Here is a 25862-nt window from a genome sequence, read left to right on the forward strand (position 1 = left end):
GTTTAAATATATTAGTTTTAAAAAATAACAACTTACTTTTGTTCCTGCAAATTAGTTGATCTGACATTTAAGACAATTAAGCCTTATAAACACACATGAAGCTATTGCTGCTGTTATGCGCAGTGGATTATTGCACTGTGTTAATTATAGACGTCACTAAAGACAGCATACTAATCGAAATACATTTTTTTTTTTTAAATCACAATCTAACTATTGGGACACTTGAGTCTGCCAGTGTCATTCTTTAAATGCTTCTTCAAAAGTTCAGTTTAAGGTCATGGCTGCTTGGAAAACAAATTACGCTGGGAAGATTCCAGCAACCAGGCATTTTAGTTCCCTTTTGTAGGCACACTGACGTGACAAGCAGATTTACGTGTTGCAGATATACATGAGATGTTTACTACAGAGATATGGAATGTGTTAGGGTGTTTTTCACAGTTTTAAAATGGCTTTGCAATCAATACTGGGCAATAAGGCCAATGACAGGTTACAACTACAGTTTATAGCAGGACAGTAACTCAGTTTTACACCCTCACATTTTAACAAGATCACAAAACATCAAAACAGAGAGAAAAAAAAAAAAAAAAATGTAACACACAAACAGCTGGAGGAGTGTATATACACATTTACACAGACACACAAACTTCTTTTGACTTCATAGCATACAGGTTCAGCGAGATCTGGATTCTGTAATTACATGGTCATGTGTTCCGGAAGTACATAAGAAATATCATCCCAAGGATGGCGGTACAAACCCTGCTTCAACCGCTTCTGGTCCAGATAATGACCTGCATAAAAAGAGATAAGGTTGTTTAAATTACACATCAGAGATAGAGAGAGACAGAGACAGAGAGAGAGACAGAGAGAGAGACAGAGAGAGAGAGACAGAGAGAGAGAGACAGAGAGAGAGACAGACAGAGAGACAGAGACAGAGAGAGAGAGAGAGAGAGAGAGAGAGAGAGAGATAGAGAGATAGAGAGATAGAGAGATAGAGAGATAGAGAGATAGAGAGATAGAGAGATAGAGAGATAGAGAGATAGAGATAGAGATAGAGATAGATAGATAGATAGATAGATAGATAGAGAGATAGAGATAGATAGATAGATAGATAGATAGATAGATAGATAGAGAGAGAGAGAGATAGATAGATAGATAGAGAGATAGAGAGAGATAGATAGATAGATAGATAGATAGATAGAGAGAGAGAGATAAATATATATATAGAGAGAGAGAGAGAGAGAGAGAGAGAGAGAGAGAGATCTCACACACACACACACACACACACACACACACACACACACACACACACAAACCTATGAATCCCATGCTGCGTCCCAACACAAAGATTCCATTCAGTGCTCCGATTTCCACAAACTCATCTGCCTCATCGCTGTGCAAGAGAAAGAAAGTGCATGAAAGATCAGTCTTATCCTCACGACTATTTACATGAACACTTTTCTTCACTAGTATTATTATTGTTATCTAAAACTATTGAAAATCATTTTCATTTAATGAAATAAAATGAAGTTTATTTTCTAAAATTAACTAAAAATATTTAAATAGAAAAAAAAGACAAAAGCACATACAATTACTGAGACTTAGGGCATTTTCAACACCTGGCTTGTTTTGAGTGTTTACGCACCAAAACAATCGTTCTGAGATCGCCTGAACGAGGTGGTCTCGTCCCAATTGAAAACAAACTCAACAAACCAAGCAGTTTCAATTCATACTGGGAAATGTCATATAAAAAGCAGCAGTGTCTGATTCTGTAAGTGAGCACATTATGTACACAGTTGAAAACCAAACTTCATCTCATAAAATGAAAACCTCTTCATCTTATAATGTTGTTTAATTGCTATTTTATTCAGAAGAAGCCTCCAATCCAGCTCTAACTGCATTATAAATTATATAACTGCATAATATTGTTATATTTATACACGTTAATAATTTTAAATCTAATTAAATATATATAATTTATCAGTTAGAGCAGGAATGACGGCTACATTCGTATCGCGTATGTCACGACAGCTACAGATAAAGCCACAATAAGCCCTCAGAGTGAACTTGTCAATCCATCATGATGGACGCAGAGGAACGTAAACAGGTGAACTTTGACCAATTATTACTCACATGTGACTTTCAATAAACACATTTTGGTAGGCTTTGAACTGTTGCCTTGTGAAATATAACCGAACCAAGAAAAAAAAAAATGCAACATTGTAACAAATTACATCCCTTTTTCGAACAAAGCAAACAATATACAGGTCTGAACCACCCTTAAATGAAAGTAAAAAAATAAAATAAAAACCGAATTGAATTTTTTTTTATACTATAATAGTATATAAATAATACAAAAACAACCCTGTTCTTTTACACAAGACGTTTTACTCCTGTTTTACTGACCGAGTGAAGCCGCCACAGTTCCTCAGCAGATCCACAAATGCCACTCCAATGAAACCATCAACATTCAGGATAAGGTTTGGTTTCTGATAGAAAGAGAGATTTTATGAGATTAAAAAAACAATAACACAAAACGCTATACTTGAATTTTCATCACGTCACAAACAACATTCAATTACTACATTTATTCATATCTTTTTAGCAAAAGCAGATTATCATCTCATGTTGTTCTGTTTTTCCTTGCTTTCCTTGTACAGCTGCGGTTCACATTTGCAGTTGTTCTGTGAATTTTCACCGTCAAAATCTAGCCATTTCAATAGGAATCCATGCAATTTTGTGAGGGCTCGACTCGAGTCACTAACTGCGTTTACATGGACCCTAATAATCTGTTTGTAATCGGATAAGAAAAAAAAAAGAGTCACAATTCGATCAGGGTTGAACAGGCCAAATCCGATTTAAATTTCCGTCGGATAATAAATGGTGGTTTAAACCTTTTCTAATCCGTTCGATAGGACATGTAAACACTAGGGGTGTCCATGGTTAACCGGTTAACCGATTAACCGTTAAAAATTGCGTAACCGAGTGAAACATTTTGCTCGGTTAATTTAGTTGTAATACATTTTTGCACCACCAGAGACTGCTAGACCAGTTTTCTAATATGAAGCAAAAGAAAGAAAGAAAGCGCGCGTCCGAGAGTGAAGGCTGTGCGCGAGCCAGAAACAAACATAGTATCCGCGCTACTGATCGCAGCACAATAATATCTGTCTGCAGAGCCACAGCTTTACCCCAGCAGTTACCCGCGCATGCGTTTACCGTTACATTAACCCATACATTTTGTATTATGCATTTCCTAAACATGTACTTGCTAATCAAACACTTTATATGAACAAACTACTAATCAATAAAACACAATCGGTCTTCCGACCTTTTACTATTGTGTTGATATGCGCGAGGGAGAGAGAGCAATACAGCGCTCGTGTTGTTTGAGGGCGGTGAGAGTGCGCGCGCGCGCGGCCTGGGCTCTCTCACTGCTTGTTCTTATGAGCCCTGTCCGCTGATCTTAATAATTAGTTGTTACGACGACTTATTTGTTCCCTCGTTTTAATAAATCGTGGACACGTTGAACTAATTCCCTCCCTCATTTTGATTAAACGAATTACAACGTGGCCAAAAAACAGACTTTGATATTATTAATTAGTGAATGCTAAAGACCTATTTTTTGGGAATTGGTGAATATTCAGGTGAATTATTTCGTGGCCACGAATTAATAATTATTAAACTGTTTTTCTCACTAGTGAAAATAGCTCTTCAGTGAAGGCCGACTATTCTCGTACATCTTTTTATTACTTTTTTTTTTCGTGTGTGTGTGAATTGGTGAATATTCAGGTGAATTGTTTCGTGGCCACGAATTAATATTACCTCAGCACGTTTTACAAGACCCTTCTCGATCGCAGCGGCAACGAGCACTTTGATCACTTAAAAAACAAAATATTTCAGCGCTAGATCGCCTAAAAAAAAACGAACGAAATGAATGCTCTGCTAGTTAACTGGAGATGTGTTTTTTTATTTGTATTGGTAACGTTATTCATCCCGCGAGATGTTTCAAAAGTGGTGGGGACAATATCGACCTTAGAAAATAGTGGTGCTGGGGACATTCCCACCCGCAAATTACGCCTATCTCGGGGTTGCGGCGCGCACACTGTGGTTAACCGAGTATTAACCGCTAAGGGCCTCGGTTAACGGTTAATGAAAAACTTGAAAACGTGCAGCCCTAGTAAACACTTGATCGATCGGATTGAAAATTTAAACTGGAAAGTTCTGTGCGTGTGAAAAAACACAGAAATGACAAAATGGCGCACGGTGCACAGAACGAGCTGTTGTAGTTGGATATAGTGTCATAAATGACTGTCGTGTCATTCTTAAATTCTCCTTCCACTCATCGTCTGTGAAGTGGCGCAGGACAATGTTGTCCCATCAGTCCTTGCTTCGGACTCTTGTCCACAGACGACTTATTTTAGACAAGGGGAGGGGCATTTTACAGATTAATAAATAAAAGCAGCACGATTTGATTTGATTTGAAGCTTGTGACATATAACTGCGCACATCCACCCGATGGCTTTTAGTGTTCATGTTAACACGATGTTGCGATTGACTGTTAATACCAGGTGTAAACGAGATCCAAAACACATTTGTACCTTTGAGGTGGTGATCTTCTCCACCTCCAGAGCATAGTCCAGCAGCTGAGTGGCAGGAAAATGCTGTTTCACAAAGTCTTTGAGGATCTGCACCCGCATGTCAGGATTATTGATCTGAAAATGAATCAATCAAGCATGAAAAGCAGTGTGAAATTGGTTATATTTGCAATATAACACGTTTGTGAACATTGTAGATTTGTGTGTGTGTGTGTTGGTGTACTTACCGATTTTACCCTGTGTCCGATGCCCATAATTAGTTTGCCGTCTTTCTTCATTTTGTTGACAAACTCCATAGGCAGCATGCCACTGTCGAACGCCTTACTGAACTGCTTAGCAGCTGCGTCCAGGGCACCTCCAAAACGGTCCCCCTGAACACAAACAGAACCAGTGATGAAACAGATGCTCTTCTGATGCTAAACAGACTGTATGTGGAAAAGTCTTTCGTTTCCGTACAATGGTCAGGAGTCCCGAGGTGAGGCTGGAGATCAGGTCTTTGCCAGCACGTGCACACACGATGGTGTTATGAGCTCCAGACACAGCAGGGCCGTGATCCGCCGTCACCATCAGACACATTTCGATGAACTGGCATGCATAGCGCGGCAGCCTGCATATGCACATGGAAATCATTTAGGACCGAGTAATTATGTGAGGTACTGGTGGTAAAGAGTGAAAGAAATCTGGCAGTTTTCAAAACAAAGAGTGAAACACACCTCCTCTGAAACCAGAGCAGGCCGAGGGTGCCGCCCAGCCCGATCTCAGACTTAAAGACCTCAGTAATAGGCATGCCGGCGTAAATGAGCTCTTGCCCTCTCTCATCACAGATACTCGTCATGAAGGACGCAGGCTTGCGGATCAGACCCAGCTCCTACAGAGAGAAGGACATACAAAAGACTATAAACCACCAGGCGAGACTCTAAGTAAGTGAGTATTTGTCATCCAAACGTATAATCTTCATACTCACACGTGCCCAGGAATAATCCATCGGCACTGTGGGCGGAGGAACCTCTTTAGCGGGCACGATCACACCCTTGGCTACTAGATTATCATACACAGATCTACAGGATACACAAATATGTGGTTACAGAAGGCCAGTTTAAGTTGTTAAATTCATAAGTAGACACAGGACATACTTGATGAGTTCTCCTAGCTCATCAAAGCTCTTGGGCACAAATGCTCCTGCCTCTTCCAGAGATTGGTTTTTAGCCACTGCAGTCTCAGACGCCTGGTTAGCACAAGCTCCAGCGTGGCCAAACTGGACCTACAAAGTCAGGTTAGAGTCAGTTAATTCAGCCATTAACAATTGAAAGAGGTTAAAATCATATTGGAGTCCTAAATAAGTCATTTGAACACATTATACTCAATGCAAAAGCTCAATACAGTATGTCTAATATCACTGGGTCATTAACACCTCAGAGGAGAACAGGGTGGCACAGGTTCCGATGCACCAAGAGACCACAGGTTTGGTGATCCTGCCTTCTTTAATGCCGTTGCAAATCTTGTACTCTTCATTTCCTCCAATCTGTAAGTGAAGAGATGAGTGTCATATAGCAGCCAGGCTCTGAGTTTTATAGTGACAGTAAACTCTTATTATGTTTACAAGGGAGGAAGTAAGTGGCTGAATAAATGGCACACTCACCTCTCCAAGCACAACGATCATCTTGACTCCTGGTGTGTCTTGATACCTCAACACGTGATCCATAAACACAGAGCCTGGATACCTGCAGGAGAGACATAAGCCGCAGGTTTAAACTCTCACGCAAATTGTTAAACTGATGCAATGCATCAAACTATATTTAGTATCAAAGAGATGTTGACTTGAACACACACCTGTCTCCTCCGATGGCAACTCCTTCATAAACTCCATCTGTAGTGCGCGAGATGATGTTGTTGAGCTCATTGGACATTCCACCAGAGCGGGAGACGTAGGCCACGCTGCCCGGCCTGTACAGCTTAGACGCCAGGATGTTATCCAGCATCCCACCCGTGTTACCAATCTTAAAACAGCCTGGTTTAATACCGCCGACCTACAGCATACACAAATTATTATTATTACTATTACTATTACTACTACTAATACCATAAGTTATACAAAAAAATCTATTTTTTGTTTTATCTTATAAAGTAGTATTATTACTACCACTACTACTAATGATAATACTACTATTAATAATAATCATTTTATATTCATTGTAGTATAAAAAAAGTTTCTGTAAAAAATTTTTTTTATATTTTTATAAAAAAATGTGTAAAATAAATATATATTTTACATTATGAATTACCATTATTAGTCATTTAATGACCAATCAAGTAATAAATTATATAATTATATATAAAATCTAATATTTATAATGACTACTACTACTACTACTAATAATAATAATAAACAAATCTAATTTTATATGCATTGTAGAATTAATACAAAAAATATATTTTTCTATTATTATATAATAATAACAACACAAATGTATAAATCATTTTTCCAATTGAGGAATTTCTGGTCTCCTTTAATTGGCCTGTTGATGGCACACAAACCTACCATTAATTCAACCAATTTGTACCCAAAGTTGTTGTTTTTTTGTCCCCAAAACACACACACACACACACACACACACACACACACACACACACACACACGCACACACGCACACACGCACACACGCACACACGCACACACTTTAGAGTCATACCGTTGCAGGTCCAATGATAGTGACTCCCTTTTCATCTGCCATTTTGATGATCTTTCGAGTCAAAGCCTCCGGGATACCTTCAGCTATGATCGCTATTGTGCGAATCTGCATATAAAAAACAAACAATCAGACCACATTGGTTTGTGAACATGTAAGGATTAGTCCACTGCTCAGCACAGCCAGATGAATATATACAGTCAGCTGATGCTGATCTCAGACCTGTGGGTACTGCATGGTCTCTATAGTGCTGTCATAGGCAGAGCGGAGGGAGGCAAAACTGATGAGCACATCCACTTCTGGATGTTTCTTCATTGCATCAGCCATGTTCTTATAGACCGGCAGCAGGATCTCCTTATGGCCCCAGTAAAACTTCTGCTTATGGTCTCCACTGATTAAAACAGAAATAATGTGTATTAACATTAGATATAGATATGGGGTTAAGTGACATTGTTGAATAGAAATTCACTCAAATACAAGGTTTCCACCACTAGATATCACTCTATAATGACAGCCGTTTCAAACTAGGGTTTTTAATGCATTCATAAGACTCACGTGAAGGGGTAAACCATGGCTGCTACTGACGGCTCCTGACGTGAGCACACATAATCGAAGTCCAGCATGCCCTGCACTGCACGTGTCTGCATCCCCCACACTATGGACTTGGTGTGGTTACTGAACAGAGTGGTGCTTTTGGCTATAGAGATAAAGACAGGAGGACAAAGAGAAGAGAGAAAAAAAAAACATTACAGTGCATCTGAGAGTATAACAGAAGGGAATGCTTTCAATACAGTGTCATTTCTTATCAACTAAATGTTCTGAGAAAACATCATGAATGTACAGAATATAAGAATAATGTGGGCTTTTAATACAAAATTAATCTGAACATGGCAGAATGCGTTAACATTTTAAATAAGACATTTTAGGGCCATTTGAAGACCTGAGACTGTGCCATCCAGATTTTGCATGGCAGAAGCCACTGAACTTATTTAAAGGGATAGTTCACCCCAAAAAATTAGCCCATGATTTACTTACCCTGAAGTCATCCTAGGTGTATATGACATTCTTCTTTCAGATGAACACAATCGGAGTTATATTAAAAAATGTCCTGGCTCTTCCAAGCTTTATAATGGGAGTCAGTGGTTATATTTTTTTTGAAGTCCATCAAAGTGCATCTATCCTTCTGGGGGTTAATAAAAGCCTTATGAAGAGAAGTGATGCGTTCGTGTAAGAAAAATTTCCATATTTAAAACTTTATCGACTAAAATAACTAGCTTCCGGTAGATGATCGTACGCAAGTCAACTTACGCCAAAAGAGTAACACTTGATGTATGACGTAGATGAAGGAGTAGCGTAAGCTTTGACGCCTCTCGCGATTCAAACAAACAGGGCTGGGCAACCACGTTCGTCATTACGTTGTGCGTCAAGTTCAAGTGTTACTCTTTTGGCGTAAGTTGACTTGCGTATGGCCGTCTGCCTGAAGCTAGTTATTTTAGTCGATAAAGTTTTAAATATGGATATTTTTCTTACACAAACACATCACTTCGCTTCAGAAGGCCTTTATTAACCCCTCAGCGCCATGTGGAGCACTTTTATCATGGATGGATGCACTTTGATGGAAAAATATACCCACTGACTCCCATTATAAAGCTTGGAAGAGCCAGGACATTTTTTAATACAACTCCGATTGTATTCGTCTGAAAGGAGAATGTCATATACACCTAGGATGGCTTCAGGGTGAGTAAATCATGGGCTAATTTTCATTTTTGGGTGAACTATCCCTTTAAATAAAATCTAGAAAATCGTAGTAGAAATTAACAGAACACACTGTGACCCAAGAAAACAAAGGCCAATGTGATGGATTTTTAATAGATAAAATAGTAAACTCTCTTTTAAACTAACCACGATTCTAACAATTCTAACATCTAAACCTTACTTCCCCTTTTAGGTCTAACATTCTAACACTTTGGACAGAATGTACCAAAAAGTTCTGTTCTTTGCATATTTGTGTTATGGACAATTCTCAAGTGCTGACCATGACAAAATCAAAAATATACTGTCTGTATTATGTCATGATATACTGAGTAATCAACTGAACTCTCAACCACCCTTTACAATGTTTTTTGATGATTCGAGATATTTTTGCTTATGCCAGTAACAGAAGGTAAAAAGGTGGGGGCTTGCTTTACCAATTGAACCATTCATATTGTTAGAAGGTGACGTGAGTTAAGTCATGAGTTAGTCACAATGATCTTATTTGTTGTGTCTGTCTTTATCCTATAAAACCTGATGTATTCCTGTTTACTGGTGGGATTCTTTTTTAAATTTATCTGAGATCCTCCGGCCGTGCTTCTTCTTGGGGGAGATTCTCTGAGAACTGCTCGGGAACTCTTCTGGCCGTGATTAAAGCAATCATTTTATTATCGAAAGGTGTGTTTGACATGAAACACAGGTCACTTCAACCTGAAGTGGCGCTGCCCAGACCGATCAGTGTATGACATCAAAGTACTGCGAGAGAGATTCAAAAGCATACAGAACTGTCTGCTCTCTAATCACTCTCACAGTACTTTGATGTCATATACCGATCGGTCTGGGCAGCGCCACTTCAGGTCGAACACACCTTTTTTGTCCATGACGGTTTAAAATCCTTCTAACATGGGTCTGTAGTGGGGGCAACAGCCTACCATAAATCTATTCAGTTACTGTGATTGCCTGCTTGTGAGAGTGTGGTCAAATTGGCACTAACCTGCAGGAAGTCCAGCACGAGTCTTTTGAGCTGATGAGTTTTCTGCTCCAGTTTTGACCTCAGAAAAAGAGGCTGATCTGGAGGACGCGGGAGTCTGGGAGCGGGAGAAAGAGGATAGTAGTAAGAGAGAATTATTTATTGGTCATAATGTGATTTTACGGTGACACTTAGGGGCACAAACAGCATATTAAGATGTGATCTCTAAAACCAGAGAAGAAAGACTCAACAGAAAACTTTACTGAAAGCCCTGAATCATCGAATGACATCCTTGAGGCTATGAGAGGTTTTTAATGCAAGCACACTGAAAGTAAGACACATAATCACTCACCGTGGTTCCACCGCTAGCGTTGAGAAGAAAGTTAGCGGTGTGGGCGGCACCACGAGGCTGTGTGGCGATTGGCCTGTGACCTAGTGCCATCCCAACAATAGCGGTCATGTGGGTCTCAGTGCCAAAAACATGAATGGGGATACCGGTGGTCTTTCCTGCGCACACACACACATAGACAGACACACACACAAAAGACATTAACATGAGATCAAGAACAGAACTGTTGATTTTTTTGTACACAACGCGCACATGAACAAACTCACCAACTTCGCCCATCACTCTTAAACCTTCCTGGTAGTTTGGGCCACCACGACGGACAAATACAGTGACCTCATGCTCTTTCAGAGGGTCCTGGTAATCTTTGATAGCCCTGACGATACCCTGGTACATATAAAACAGACAAACAAACACATTATGGGTGTGAGTTACAATATTGAATGAATGAATGAATGAGGCACTTGTACTACTGTACACCCAAAGCGCTTTACAATCCAGTCAGGGGATCTCTCCTCAACCACCACCAGTGTGCAGCATCCACTTGGATGATGCGATGGAAAGCCACGGTACAACGGCGCCAGTGCGCTCAACACACACCAGCTATAGGTGGAGAGGAGAGAGAGTGATAGAGCCAATTCAGTGGATGGGGATTATTAGGAGGCCATGACTGGCAAGGACCAATGGGTGGAATATGGCCAAGAAGTGCCATGGGATTTTTAATGACCACAGAGAGTCTGTGGGACGTTTAACATCTCATCTGAAGGACGGTACTCTTTGACAGTATAGTGTCCCCATCACTTTACTGGGGCGTTAGGACCCACACAGACCACAGGGGGAGCACCCCCGGCTGGCACCTAACACCTCTTCCAGCAGCAACCTGGTTTTCCAATGATGTCTCCCATCCAGGTACTAACCAGCCTCAACCCTGCTTTGCTTCAGTGGGCAACCAGTCTTGGGCTACAGGGTGACATGGCTGCTTGCATATCATATATATTCATATTCTGCTAATGCACTGCTAATGCACTGCTAATGCTAATGCAATAATATTCATATTCTGCTAATGCAGACAGATAGCAAAAATGCACATGGACAGCGTGAGGGACTCTCTGATCTAACCTTGAATGTTGCTGCTACGTTGGTGAAGTTGGCAATGCTGCCTCCAATGATCAGGACTTTACCTACACAAGAGAAACTAATGGTGACACATGGGATACCACAAAATACATGAAACTTCTTTAACATACAGGTTACAGAATGTTTCAGGTAACATTTATCACATGCCCTGGAATACAATCATGGTCTTAATTTTAATCAAACACAGTATATAATATATAGTAATTACCTTTTTTTGTTCTGGTTGAAAAAAAAGAGATTTTTTAAGACTTAAAGGGATAGTTCACCCAAAATTTTTAATTCTGACATCATTATGGAAGTCAATGGCTACCATCAACTGTTTGGTTACCAATATCCTTCAACAAAAATATCTTCTTTTGTATTCAGCAGAAGACAGAAACTCATACAGGTTTGGAGAAACATTAGGGTGAGAAAATGATTGACAATTTTTGGGTGAACTATCCATTTAAGATTGCTAACACAAGTTAGTCTATCACTAAAAATACTTTTTATACTTTTTGTTTTCTTATAGAGGGAGAGTTGAAGTCTGAGTGTGGGACAACCCCCCCAAAAATGTAATTCTTTCAAGTGAACAACTTTAACATGTCAACACTAAATATTGATAAAATTGTAAATGATTAAACACAACCTTTAAACAAGAATTGATGTTAAAAAACACTTTAAAAATCATTCTAATCAGTGAAAGACTAATAAAGAAGCACTTGGACAACAAGATTATAATGAACGTACCATCAGGGTGTTTCTCACGGGTCATGAGGGAGAGGATGGTCTTAGCATAATCATATGTTTGTTGCTCACTAGGAGCTCCTGAATACTCGCCGTAATTGGCCAGTTCATTGACACCACCCAGGTCACAAATTGTATCACTATGAGTGAGGAAAATTATAAAAGGTTAACCTGTTGGCTAATAGACACAGACAGACACAAAAACGCATAACATCAAACATGTGAAGTTAAATGTAATGTCAAAAATATTTATCAGGGAGATCCCAATTAAATCCCAAAATTGCAGAGCAAATAGAGCAAGTCAAATTATCCAGTAAATCTAGCATGGGTTTTATTAGTTTTTTTGTGAGCATAAATAAGAAAACATTTGGTTTCTTGATCCTCCACTCTCAGAGGACAGCACATACGCATCCTAATTAGTCTTTCTCGCTCTATCTGCTCCCTCCATCCAGAGAGAAGGACAGATGCAGTAGTGAAACATAAACCTCCAGATAATAGTTATCAAGCATGGATGGGTAATGTCATTTAGCTCTCAGCATCTGGCTCAGACAGGTATCTGCTTCATCTCTCAGACCATGAAGCACAAGAGTTCTGCTCATTATACCAGCATTTCCCTTCTAACTGTCTCAAACTATAATTTTGCTATTCCAAGCTACTCTATTAAGATTTAGGATGAATATTTTGTCTGCATGACTTTTTAATCTTCTGTGGAACACAAAAGATTATATTTTGAACAATGTCTTGGTGTTTGTTTGTTTTTTTGTCCAAACAATAAAATAAAAAAAAGTCAATGGTGTCCAATGTTGTTTTGGACCCCATTGACTTTGTGTGGGCAAATGTGTTTTCAAAATATCTTTTGTGTTCTGAAGAAGAAAGTTACACAGATTGAGAATGCCATTTTTGGATGAAATATCACTTTCAATTTAAGCAATTAACACTGAGATTCATCCATACGTGATCCATTTGCATCTATATGCAAACTGGACTTAACTCTTGAGTGACAGGTACCTGTACACAACAGAAGCTCCGCCCCCTGCCACCATGGTCCAGATCCGTCCACGAGGGTTCAGGAGAGTGAGTTTGAGGCTGGCGCCACTCTTAGCATCTCGATCAGCTATGTATGCCTCCTACAGGAAGGTTATAAAAAGGCTTTTATCCAGTACTTTTTTGTTAATTCCCATATAGCTGGGTTTGGTTACATCATTTGGTTAAGAAAAAAAAAATCAACATGTAACATGAACATGTCAGTTCAGCATAAGTGGATATACTAAGCAAATGCCATAATGAAGCAAATAATAAATGACAAAAAAGCAGAAACTTCATAAAATGGCTTGTGGACAGTGTTGGCAAAATATTTAATGAAGCAAAGACTCTTCTCTGTTCAACCCATATGGACCAATTATAGCAGCACATCAAACAGAAAGGTAACACATTGTACCTAAAGTTATTTATTAATCAGCCAACTCGTTTTTTTTTTTGTTTTTGTTTTTTTTACAGCTAAACCAGTCTGTTATAACAGCTATTGTCTCTCTGTGTGTGAGAGACCAATTAAAGCAGCCTTCTGTCAGATAAACAGTGTCAATACATCCTGCCAACAGTGACGAAGAGCCGGAGACACACCACTATCTCCCTGCAACGACTCGTCACTGTCTGTGTGTGGGGAGTTTGAACGCCATTAATGATTTATGAAAGACTGCTACCAATTAATTATTAAATCATATTCTTTAGAAGAAGTGAAAGTAAGCAAACGCAGCAGAATACGAGAAGTACAAGCTTCCGATTGATGAATCGACAAAAACAAAGTTATAAAGGCAAGCGATTCCTTCCTGTTCCCTGTTTGGCTTATAGATTAACTCATAAAATTTAATGTTTAGATGGCAACTGAATCACTGAAAATCTACAATTCTATGCAGCAAAATACATGTGACAAGTATTGTTACCTCAGGATAGGCCTCTCTGCCGAAGGGAGGGGGAAACTCCACATCACCCCACTTGGCCTTACACAAGTAATCGGCTGTGGCATCGATTTTAGCAGCCATGTCCAGCACATACACTCCATCCCTAGTGACCACTGACAGTGAAAAAGAGAGCATTTGTTCTTACTAGCTTGAACTTCATAAACTGATTGCACTTTGCGTTTCTTGCCTGCCTTAGGCAATAAAGAATTTGAATGAATTTAAATCTCACAGTTACTGAATGCTTTGGGCTGTGTTGTAGATATGTGATGTTGAGGTGATGGCATGCGTTTTCAGTGTGGCAATATTTTCATATTTATCGGTATATATAATTCTTGAGTCATGCATTCCACTGCATGACAAAGCACTTTTATGGTTTAAAGAAAATGTGAAACTTGTGCATATTTTCTAACAGGCTGAGAAGTAGACTTTTCACATGTGCAATGATAAAAATGTGCTTTATATAGAAAAATCACAAACAGGAACATCAAAGGAAGTTAGAAACTCAGTTCATAACACAGAAACAGATGCCATAGGGCACAAGGGATTATTAATTAGCGCACTATGAAACATCTCTAGTCACCATCAAACAGCATCCATGTTAATTAACTAGCAATCTATCGCCTTAATTTTCTCAAAATATTCAGATTTTTTTTTTTTTTGACACTAAGTTGGATCAGAGTTCGGCCTTTAGTAATGAAAGAAAATAAGCGTAAAATATTTTTAACACAAGACTTGTTCTTAGTCATTCAAACATAATGAGCAAGTAGAACTTTTACTGCCTCGAAAAAGAACTGGAAGTGGTTTGTCTTTGGTCTCCATAGACATAAACACAAACACTGTGCCAAGACATTGGGAAGAACTGAATCAGTCTGGCTGACAGCTGAGGTGGGGTGGGCTGCTTTTGTGACTTACCAAGAGGGTTGATCTCCAAGTATGTAAAGTATAAGTCTTCATACAGGTTAAACAATCCCACCAGGAAACTAGTCAACATCCTGCAGAGACAAAAAAAAAAAAAAAAAAAAAAATACCTCCATGTAATATTCAATTATTAGAATATTATCGTTACATTAAATACTGTGAACATGTTAAACTGACACAAAGTAGTTTAGTTTAGTTCAACACCACAAAATCTCACCACTGACTTAACACACCCAAAATAAGTATGGATTTGTGGTTTAATGACTGTCATTTAAAGGTCCCGTTCTATGCCCCTTTTCACAAGATGTAAAATAAGTCTCTGATGTCCCCAGAGTGTGTATGTGAAGTTTGAGCTCAAAATACCCAACAGATCATTTTTTACAGCATGTTTAAATTGACATTTTTTGGGGCTCAGAAAAACGACCTGTTTCAGTGTGTCCCCTTTAAATGCAAATGAGCTGCTGCTGGACGGCACAGGGGGCGGAGCTTCATGAGCTCGTGCTCAGTCTGTCAGGACAAATTCATCTCACGGAATGATGATAATATCAGAAACTCTCAGTAACGGCGTTCATTTCGAGTCGGACAATAATGCCTACAGAGTCAGATTGCTGTATAGAGATGAAACAGGTATGGTTTAGTAGTTTAATTACGGTTATTATAACGTATTTGTCATCTGCTTGTAGGCTATGTATCCATTATTTATTAATAACCTACAAGTCTGCTGTCTGAATGATGATCAAACATGTACTGATGAGTTTAATAAAGTTTATTGTACATCACACAAAAGATGAAGCGTCAGTTTTACTTCAGAAAATCACCGTAAGAGCTGAGTAAACACAGTAGGCTAAGTTATAAGAAGTGCGCAAGTAGCCAGTAGAGTTGAGGGAGCATTCCTGTGGGCGGAGGTTAGTCAAGAAACGGTTCTGGTGATGTCACTAATGCAGGATGTAGAGGGGTGTAGTCCAATCGAGCCGTTTTTTGTAGTCAACTTCTGTTAAATAAAATATCTCGCTTGGCATTGAACTTTGAGCTTTATAATTTTACAGATATTATTTATGCTCTAACAGCAACATTACACACTAACTAAAGTTTGAAACATGGAATCGCATGCAACGGGACCTTTAAAACTCAAATAAATGAACAAACAAATGGAAGTACAGAGAGTCTGAAATTAAGCTTTTTTTTTTTTTACTCCATTGGCACTTGTTTAAATGATTTTAGATGCACTACTGTTCAAAGGTTTGGGGTCAGTAAGAATTTCTAAAAAGTTTTAGAAAGAAATCTCTTATGCTTACCAAGGCTGCATTCATTTGATCAGATTCATTAAAACGTGCAATACTGTGACTACAATTTAAAATAATCGTTTTTAATTTTAATATATTTAAAGTTGCATTTATTCCTGTGGTGGCAAAGCTAAACTTTCTTATTATTATCAATGTTAAAAACAACTGTGCTGCTTAATTTTTTTGTGGAAACTGTTGATACGTTTATATCAGGATTCTTTGATAAAAAAAAAAAAGTTCAAAAGAACATACATTTATAATGATTTCTGTTTCAAATAAATTCTTTATTGTCACTACTGATCAATTTAATGCTTCCTTGCTGAATAAATGACCCTAAACCTTGACAGATTAATAACTTTTTTTTTTGTAATGCAGACTGAATTGATGTGATATTGAAAGCAAAACAAATTGAAAACAGAAATTGACTGGAAACAGTAACAACACTCAATATAATGACAGAATCTGTAACCAAAACAGCTGGTGTTTGGAGTAACGAGGGAAAATAAAGGGAGACATGAGGGAGGAGAGAGAAAGAGAGAATCATCAGTCATCCACCTCATAAAAAAAACAAACAAACAACTGTGACGGCCCATAGTCCAGAGAACACAAATTATACACGAGAAACGACGAGGAGACAGAATAGCTGGAGGAAGAGGGAGGGCCTCGCGGGCTGCCAGTAAATCAGTAAATGTACTTGGTGAAGATGACAAAAGAGAGATTTAGGAGGAAAACATTATCCTTCATGCCACAATATTTGAGAAAGGGAGTTGTGTGCTATTTTTCAAGCTGTAATTTTTTTTCTAAGAGTGTTGTATGCATGTCTGACTGAGAAGAGGATGAGTAAAAACAGATGGATGAATTGAAAGTGAGGTGTGGATATCAGCCAATGCTGCCAAACGATCTCCCCGTCAATCTCAATGTCAGCCAAGACGGTGAGGCCAGCCAGAACGAGATGTCAAAGCATGTGTGCGCGTGTGCCCTCAAAAAGACAGACAGGGTTTATAGACGTGAACTGAATAATACTGGAGGGTGGGTGGACACGGGGAAAGAGGAAAGAGGAAAGATCTCATTTGTGTAATGGATCAAAGTGCCCTCAGCTCCTGCCAGCACAGCTGAGAGCACCTCATTTGATTGTTTTTCCTCCCTTCCCCTTCCTCTTCCACTCTCTCATTTTTGTTCACCGTTCTCCTGATACGCATGTACCAGGAGGACCAAGAATTGCCTGCAGCCTCTTGTGTTCAGCGATACAGAGGGGACCTTTAAGAGGGTTTTTAAAGTAATTAAATGATGCTTTTATTTCCCCAAGAGTGGTCTTTACAAGGAAGCTAAATCAACAAAAAAAATAAAGAGGAGTGTTTACAGACTTTGTTGATTGTCTGATCAAATAAAATAAAGTAGACCACCATATTCAAACTTATTTAATGACAAAAACATAGAAAATGTAGAGTAAACACCTCAGCACAACAAAAAAAAAGGCTAAATAAACTATACATTTCACCCCCACTACAATTTTGGGAGAAAATCAGTGCAGTCCTGCTGAATGGAATTAAACATGGTAAAATGTATTCATATTCATTCGATATGTTCTATTTATGTATTTGATCTGACAGTCTGACTCACTCTTTCTTATCTGCAGCGGCGTGTGTGAGGAGCTGACTCTTGACTGCGTCCGCGCTGATCTTCTCATCCACTCCCACCAGGAGCTTCATGGCTTTAGAGTCCACGTCACCCACGTCCACACCGCCCTCATGATGGAAGAGCACGTAATCGCCTTCACGTGTGGCATAGATGCACACATAAAACTCCTCCTCCTGAGGGAAAGTCACAATTGAACAATGTTACCTCTCTCTTTTGAAATTTTAACCCATTAACATACATAATAATAGATATTAAAACCATGTAAATAATATAACCCCTACTATAAAAAAATAATAATATAATACATATAATAAAATAATATAATTTTGATACAATACATTATTATTATTATTAATAAACGCATTCATAAACTAAGTATAATACACATATAATAATAATAATAATAATATAATCATTCTGCTTCTAAAATTAATTATTATTATTATTATTATTATCATCAGTAGTAGTAGTAGTAATAAATATTACCATTTAAAATGATTGTTATAATTAAATAAGCCAATTTATTCATGGACATAGTACATAGCATTTACTGGACAGGCTCACCTGCTTGTGGGCTACAAAGGGCTCAATCAGGAAGTTCTTGAGAATGCCTTTCGCCTTCCCCACCTGAGAGACAGAGAGATTTTAAAAGCTTATGCTTGTATATCAGGCTTTTCCTTAAGGGATTAAACATCAGAAACTGCTTTCGGTCTGAATCTAAAAGCTTCCCCTGAAGAAAAACAAACAATGAAAAGAGAATTATGTAAGAGGCAGAAGAAAAGGAGGCCAGGGATGGGGAGGAGGAGGTAGAGAAGAGGAGAGCGAGTGTTCAGACAGTATAAAGGCTTGTGCTGTGCACCAGTGATTGTCCTTCAGTGTTTAGAGACTCCCTGAGAAAAGTGAAAGATTTGACAAGCAGAGCTGCAAGCCAAACACACACACACACACACACACACACACACACACACACACACACACACACACACACACACACACACACACACACACACACACACACACACACACACACACACACACACACACACACACACACACACACACACACACACACACACACACACACACACACACACACACACACACACACACACACACACACACACACACACACCAATCTCATTTGTCCTGCAGTCACAACAGTGGGCCAAAAGGCCAGTTGATATAAATCAGCTAGAGAGAAAGAGGAAGGCGAGGTGACATTTCAAAGAGAGGGAGAGAAAAATAAAGGGATGACAAGGTGGGGCAAACAATGAAACGCTCCCTTGAAAGTGGAAGAGTCAACAGGGGCTATGACTTGTCTAGCATATGAAAGACAGAAAAATATTACAATATTAAAATTATCATATAAAAGAAAAATATAACGCAAATGTATGTCTTTCTCTCAGCAAAAACGTTTTTGGCCCTCAGGCAACAATGCATGCAGGGGCATGATATATAATATATTGGGATGCAAAAACTGCATGAGGCAGTGTTGGTATTTGTCCTTACCGCTGTCTCCTTCATAAGACGGGGTTTGATCCATTCCTTCACACCCTTCAGATCCAGGTTCACACCCACCAGTCCCAATTTCCCTCTGCGCTTGATCAGCTGATCTGGCTTAACGACTAACCGCTGGACAGAAACATCAAATACTGATTATAACTTACAAAGTCATGCTGCCAATATTATTGCAAAACAACATTGAATGGAAAATACACAAATGTTACAATCTGTGACAAAATCCAAGGCTGAAGTGAAATGGACTATATCAAAACAGTTTGTTTTAAAATAAAGTTAAAAAAATCCTAAAAACTCAGTGTAAACGGACAAAAAACCCCTCTAATTTTCAATGTGGTCGCAAACAGAAGGCAGGAGGAAGATAAATGAAATTTGAGATCTATATGTGACTTCCTAATTAAACCGTTTTCTATAGCGGTCTCGGTCCGGGAGACGGAGAGACATGAGTCATATCTAATATGATTTTACCCTCTGGGCTCCTCCATAAAGGTGATTAGAGTGCTTTTTCAGCAGAAACTGTCCCAGTACTGTCATTTGAGAAATTCTGCTATGCACACTTTAGCTGCTTTAATTGACCTGCTAGTGAAGTAGCATACTAATGACTGCCATCCTCTCCGTCCAACATCCTCAATGTCTCTCTATATGATTTCTTGTACCCCTCATGCTGAGCCCTCAACAGAACTGCCCTGCATAAAGGTCTCAGAAGTCTAATTAGAAGTGTTGGCAATAGTAAGACTTCACATGATTCTTGAATCATTTGGAGAAACTACTCAAGACTATTCTACGACAAGAACAATCATTGTAACAGTTGCATTATATTTCTTTTGCAATAAAATACTATGTATATTTCCTAATGCATGTTAATATTTTTAAATTTATAATTATAATATAAACATTTATAATACAATTGAATTAAGATTTAACTGAATTCATAATATAATAATTATAATATAACAATATTTAGGATATGATCTAATTTTAGAAAAACTCACTCAAATTAATTGCATGATATGATGATAAAAAAAAAAAAAATACATATTATTATTTGCTGAGAACCCTCCCCCCAACACCCTCCCAAATGAAGATTCAAATACATTGCATTATTGTGGCAAACAAGTAAACCATTGAATAGAGATTAAAACCAAGTGACTAATTATGGTCCAAGAGCACACAGCGTTTGTAAATCTGTCTGAGACAGACACACAGAACGAGTCCTCTAATTCTACCTGCACTATTTTATAATTTTTGGCCTTTGTACAAGTGCCTCATGTTCATTAATCATGAGGTCTCTGATCATTGAGTTGCACCACATGACCGTATCAGTTTCATCTCAAGCCCAAATGTGATCCCATTCCCAGGTCAGTTAATTCCAAAAGCTCTGTCTTACCTCCGTCAGAAGCCAGGGGTGATCCTGAGCCAGTCGCTCCCAGTCAGTTTCTGCCGTCACATTAGCATAGCGGAAGCGGTTCTGTACGGCGGCTGTAGTGCAAATGTGTTTGTAAAGGAATTCCTTCCCTGTCTGCTCGGAGATGGCTTTGGCTGACATGGTGCTAGACGACTAAAAAAGCTCTGCAGAGAAAGACACACAGCAACTCATTAACCATCAGCCACTTGAGACCAATAAATGAGCAGCAACCTTTCAAAATGCTTTACGAACCAGCAGCGGGTATGCATGTCTGATCAGTGCAATGAATAAATCAATAGAAAGACTAATAAGGCTAAATAAATAAATCAACAAAAAGTAATTAAAATAAATAAGACTAAATAAACTACTAAAACACACACACACACACACATATTTACATAGTTTCTGCTAGATTTGCTTATGTTAGGTTGGTATGTCTTTAAAATGCAATATACAAATTAAATACATGGCTTTACAATAATTGCTTTGTCCGTTTCACTTTTTCCAGGAAACTGACCAGGAACTTGAGTGGCTAAGTAAAACTAACACCCTAACTAACACATTTAGATAGCACATCTACATAGCATCCTGCTGAAACAAACGTAACATTTACAAATATTCTGTAGAATTTGTTGTTTTTGCTGGCATTTTCTCTTATGCTGGATTACATTTGACTTTGTCACACAGTTCATCTGCTGGTCTCTCTCTTTTTACCTTTTCCTGAATTAGGGAAGGCAGCTAAAAATAGGCTCGATGCTCACCCTGATTTGATTAGACATGGACTTCGTGCTGTGCCATAAGACAAGAGCAACCATCGCAGTCTGACTGACACACAACAGAAGCACAATCAGGTACAACTGCACTAATCAACTAAGCTTTCTTAAACCAAAAGAAAAGAAAAAACATCCAGACAGGCATACAGTATAGTATGAGGTAGACAATATTGTATGACACACTGTCCTTATAACCAATTTCACCAAATCTTATGGCACACAACACCTTTATGAGCAAGAAGTTATTATTCCCATTCTCTTAGTCAACAGTGCCAAGCAGTGAAAACACTCATACATGAGTGCATTTGTGATTGGCAGGCTAAAGTCCCTTTCAATGACATCACAGCCGCCTGTCTGAACCCTGTCAGGACGTGCAGTAGAACGAAAGTGCCAAGCTGTCAGCGGGGTCAACACAACCCGTTTTTGTTGAAAAAAGACAAGATAAACCAGTTGACAGAGAATGACAAGTGGGGCCAACTATCTCAATCTATACTTAGCACTATACTGGCTAAAACAACACAGACAACATAAACTAATGCTGCAAAAATTACTACACAACCATTCAAAAGATGTTTGGCCATGTGCGTCATAAGTAATTAATACAACTTTAAATTTAGCAATGTATTAAATTGACATTTTGACAATAAAATTCTTTATCAAAATTTATAAGGAAAGACAAGTATTTTGTTTAGGCTTGGCTTGTAGGGAATTCCAAACCTGCGTATATTCAAACGCACATAACTATAGAACCCATTCTAAATGCGCATGTGAACGCCATCAGCGTTTCTCACAGGTTCGCGTTTAAAGTCTGTGTAGAGAGAATGGTGTCGTCTTAGCGGCCCCTAATTTAATAACAAATGAACGTTGCGACGGAAGCAAATCAATCAAAACTAACTTTAGATGGAAAATAACTTAACTCTGCTATAAAGCCAAAACAATCTCTGTTACCTTAAATTATACGCTTATCTCTGTAAAGCTGCTTTGAAACAATCTACATTGTTAAAAGCGCTATATAAATGAAGATGATTTGACTTGACATTTACAACATTAGACAAGATTTCTGTTTCAAATAAATTATGTTCTTTTGAACATTATATTCAAAGAATGTAACATTGTTTCAACAAAAATATGAAGCATCACAGCTGTTTTCAACATTGTTAATAGTGATAAATGTTTCTTGAACATCAAATCATCAATTCTGAAGGATCATGTGACACTGATGATGCTGAAAATTCAGCTTTGATATCACAGGAATAAATTACATTAGAAAATATGTTAAAAGTAAAACATAGTTCTTTGAAAATTGTAATATTTCACAAAATGTTTATTTTTATCAAATAAGCCTTGGTGAGTATAAACGACTTCTTTTAAAACGATTTAATAAATCTTACAGACTCCAAACTTGTATGGTAGTGTATCTGATATTCTGAATTTATTTTTTAACAGATAATAACATATTTTTCCATATCAGCATCAGCAGCTATATGTTCATTGCAAGATCAGAGGGTCTTTAAACAAAAAATACAAACAATAAACAAATAGGCTTCTCACAACATTACAAAAAAACTTGTTTATAAGGAATGCTCTAAATAAGAATGACATTTTTTCTTCTTTATGCACCTTGATAAAAGTCTAACTGTTTCTAAAGCTCCCCTTCTGTAATGAGAATTAATGTGGATGCATGTGGCGAGGAGAACAGAGCGTTCAGTTAGTAGACAGTCAGGTCCTTGACCCAAACAAATCTACTAATGAAGAGAGAGGACCACTCCACCCCCAACATCCTCCCTGCACATCTCCCATCCAGCTCACTGGAGTGCTGTAAATGAACGTACAGACTGAGAAGAAAGCAACGCATTTAAAGCCACAACATCTTACAACACCCAACTAAAACTAAACCACAACATCTTACAACACCCAACTTCTTACTCACACACATAAAAAATATTTAATGTGCAGCTTTTAAAATGAAATAGCCAAATAGAGACAAAGCCGGTGTATTATGGAGCAAAGTTATATTATATAGAGTTCTATGTAATTACATTTTTATGATTGTTGCTGTAATCTGAGGTCTACAGTCACATCTCCTAAAAAATATACTGAAAAAATAAACACAGTAACTTCCTATTAGCCAATTTCATCAAAACAAGAAAGTACTGTGTGATTCTGACAGCTTACAGTCACTGACAAAGATCCCATATTTATTAATTACAGTTTTAGGACAATAAGTGCAGTAACAGTGATGGTTTCTGTAGTACATTTTTGTAAGATGGATGAGCAAGAGAAAAACTGGCAGTGTATCTCTAGATTCAGTAGATAGTCTCCACTACAACGACTGATGGGTCATGTACTTTCCTATATTACTGAGAGCGCTGCGGAGGATTGATTTTACTGCACGCAGAATCACATCACCAGTGCCCTGATCTGATCCCGTTTACAATGGCGGGGTCAGATGGTAATACCTTTCTGTAAGTGCAGGCCAGGTCCATCATGCACACCAGCTCATACTGCAATGCACAGCTGGTTAAGGGGTCGCGCATCACACTAGTAGTGATGCAGCTGATTTATAACTGCGTTTCCCTCACTCACAAAACAGCAGAAGTATCATTCATCACATAGGAAGGATGTGGGGAGAAGGGGGAGTCACACTAAAGATATTGATCTTACTACCGTCCACACAAATCCAACACAAGTCTGATCCAAATATTTGTATTAGACAGTTAAATTTGAATAACACTAAAGAAATTGCAATACCAAATCTAAAGTTTATGACTGGCGTTATTTCTATCCTGATTGATCTACTACTCATCTAAAGCGTAATGGATCCTCCTTACTTAAGCTCAAGCTTATATAATGCTTTATTCAAATTCAGATTCACTTTAATTTACTTTTATTAAATGCCACACTACATTTATTCTTATAAAACTAATCAGTATGTTAGTTGTTACTAGTATTTTTTTAATTGCTAGCGAGTAATCCATTTGAGACTCAATTTCACTAGTAACAATTCATTAATGAAATGACTTATTCCTTTGGTACTAGTCACTATACTAATAGAATAGTTATTTAGTGCTACAGGGATAGTGACTAGCAGCAAGAGAATAAGTACTAGGATTTAATGCATAAGTACTAGTGACTAATTGATTAGTCACAACTGCAGTATACACTAGTGACTAATTGAATAGATACCATTTACGAACAGAATTAGTAACAGTGTGCATGTACTAAAATATAATAGTAACTTACATAGTAACATATGATACTAGTACAATAGATACTAGGCTAGTACTTTTAAGGAATATATGTTTAAACGGCTTGCCATAACCTGATAAACATCTCTAGACTACAATTAACTAAAGGAAATGAACATTTGTTTTAATTCTTCTTGTGTGCTGCATTTGTTTATTTGGTTTTTCAAGAATATAACATGCACCTTACACTTCCGTATTCGTGAAAGGTGTTAACACAGCCCTTCATTCGTTCATTTAAATGACAGGTAGAGACCAGTAGAACCTGTCTCCATGCGGCTCTGAATGATATTCATGATGAAAATAACAATTAATGTAGATAAGCTACGCTAAGGTTCGTCAACACTGATCTCTACAGCGTTTTGAGCAAAAAGAGCTGTGTCACTGTTGGTTTTATATTCTGTTTCAGATATTTCGCTAACGTTACATTTACTCCCAAATGAAAGACTGCTTTCAGTAGTCAGTGTTTATATTACTAGTTAATGTTACCTTGATGTTTTAAGCTACTTACCGGTCTATGTAAGATTAAGGATGGCAAGTTGTCTCCTTTCAGGGATTTCCTACTGTACGAAGTCTCTCTGAGTGTGTTGACAGTCGAGATATGGTTGCAGGAGGAGACACTTATCCTCCAGACAGCGTGGCTGCTCGCTCCCTCCCTTCTCTATCCTTTCAGCCGTTCCTGTTTTCTCTACGCCGACATCTGACGATGTCCTTGTCTGATTTCTCCTGTCTCTGATTGGCTCTCACCATCCGCCGTGATTCGAGGCCGCGCCCACTTGAACAGTGAACTATTCATCGGACCAGGGTTTGATTGGCAAAATCTGAGCCGCTCGGCCAATCAGACTGCACCATCAGGCGTTTAGCAACGCGGCTCAATGAACCCCAGTAAGGGGAGAAAATGACCCGAATGTGCA

The 25862-nt window shown here is 38.3% G+C and overlaps 1 protein-coding gene across 1 annotated transcript; it reads right to left on the reverse strand.

The window, feature by feature from the left end:
- Window positions 1-482: 482 nt before the first annotated feature.
- On the reverse strand, window positions 483-25666 carry aclya (ATP citrate lyase a). Its single transcript, XM_081383428.1, has 28 exons — window positions 25460-25666; window positions 20913-21094; window positions 19517-19639; window positions 18572-18634; window positions 17990-18180; window positions 15081-15160; window positions 14151-14281; window positions 13219-13337; window positions 12214-12350; window positions 11467-11528; window positions 10617-10734; window positions 10354-10508; window positions 10026-10119; window positions 7835-7976; window positions 7502-7670; window positions 7283-7387; window positions 6423-6619; window positions 6232-6313; window positions 6004-6114; window positions 5726-5853; window positions 5557-5650; window positions 5306-5460; window positions 5049-5199; window positions 4820-4963; window positions 4596-4709; window positions 2404-2486; window positions 1314-1390; window positions 483-788 (listed from the first exon to the last, which is right to left on the reverse strand). Exons 2-28 carry the CDS (start codon window positions 21069-21071, stop codon window positions 694-696), a joined length of 3279 nt encoding a protein of 1092 aa, XP_081239554.1. The 5' UTR covers window positions 21072-21094; window positions 25460-25666; the 3' UTR covers window positions 483-693.
- Window positions 25667-25862: the final 196 nt, after the last annotated feature.

Source organism: Scardinius erythrophthalmus (genome assembly GCF_964197995.2).
Source record: "Scardinius erythrophthalmus genome assembly, chromosome: 1".
Lineage (NCBI taxonomy): Eukaryota > Metazoa > Chordata > Actinopteri > Cypriniformes > Leuciscidae > Scardinius > Scardinius erythrophthalmus.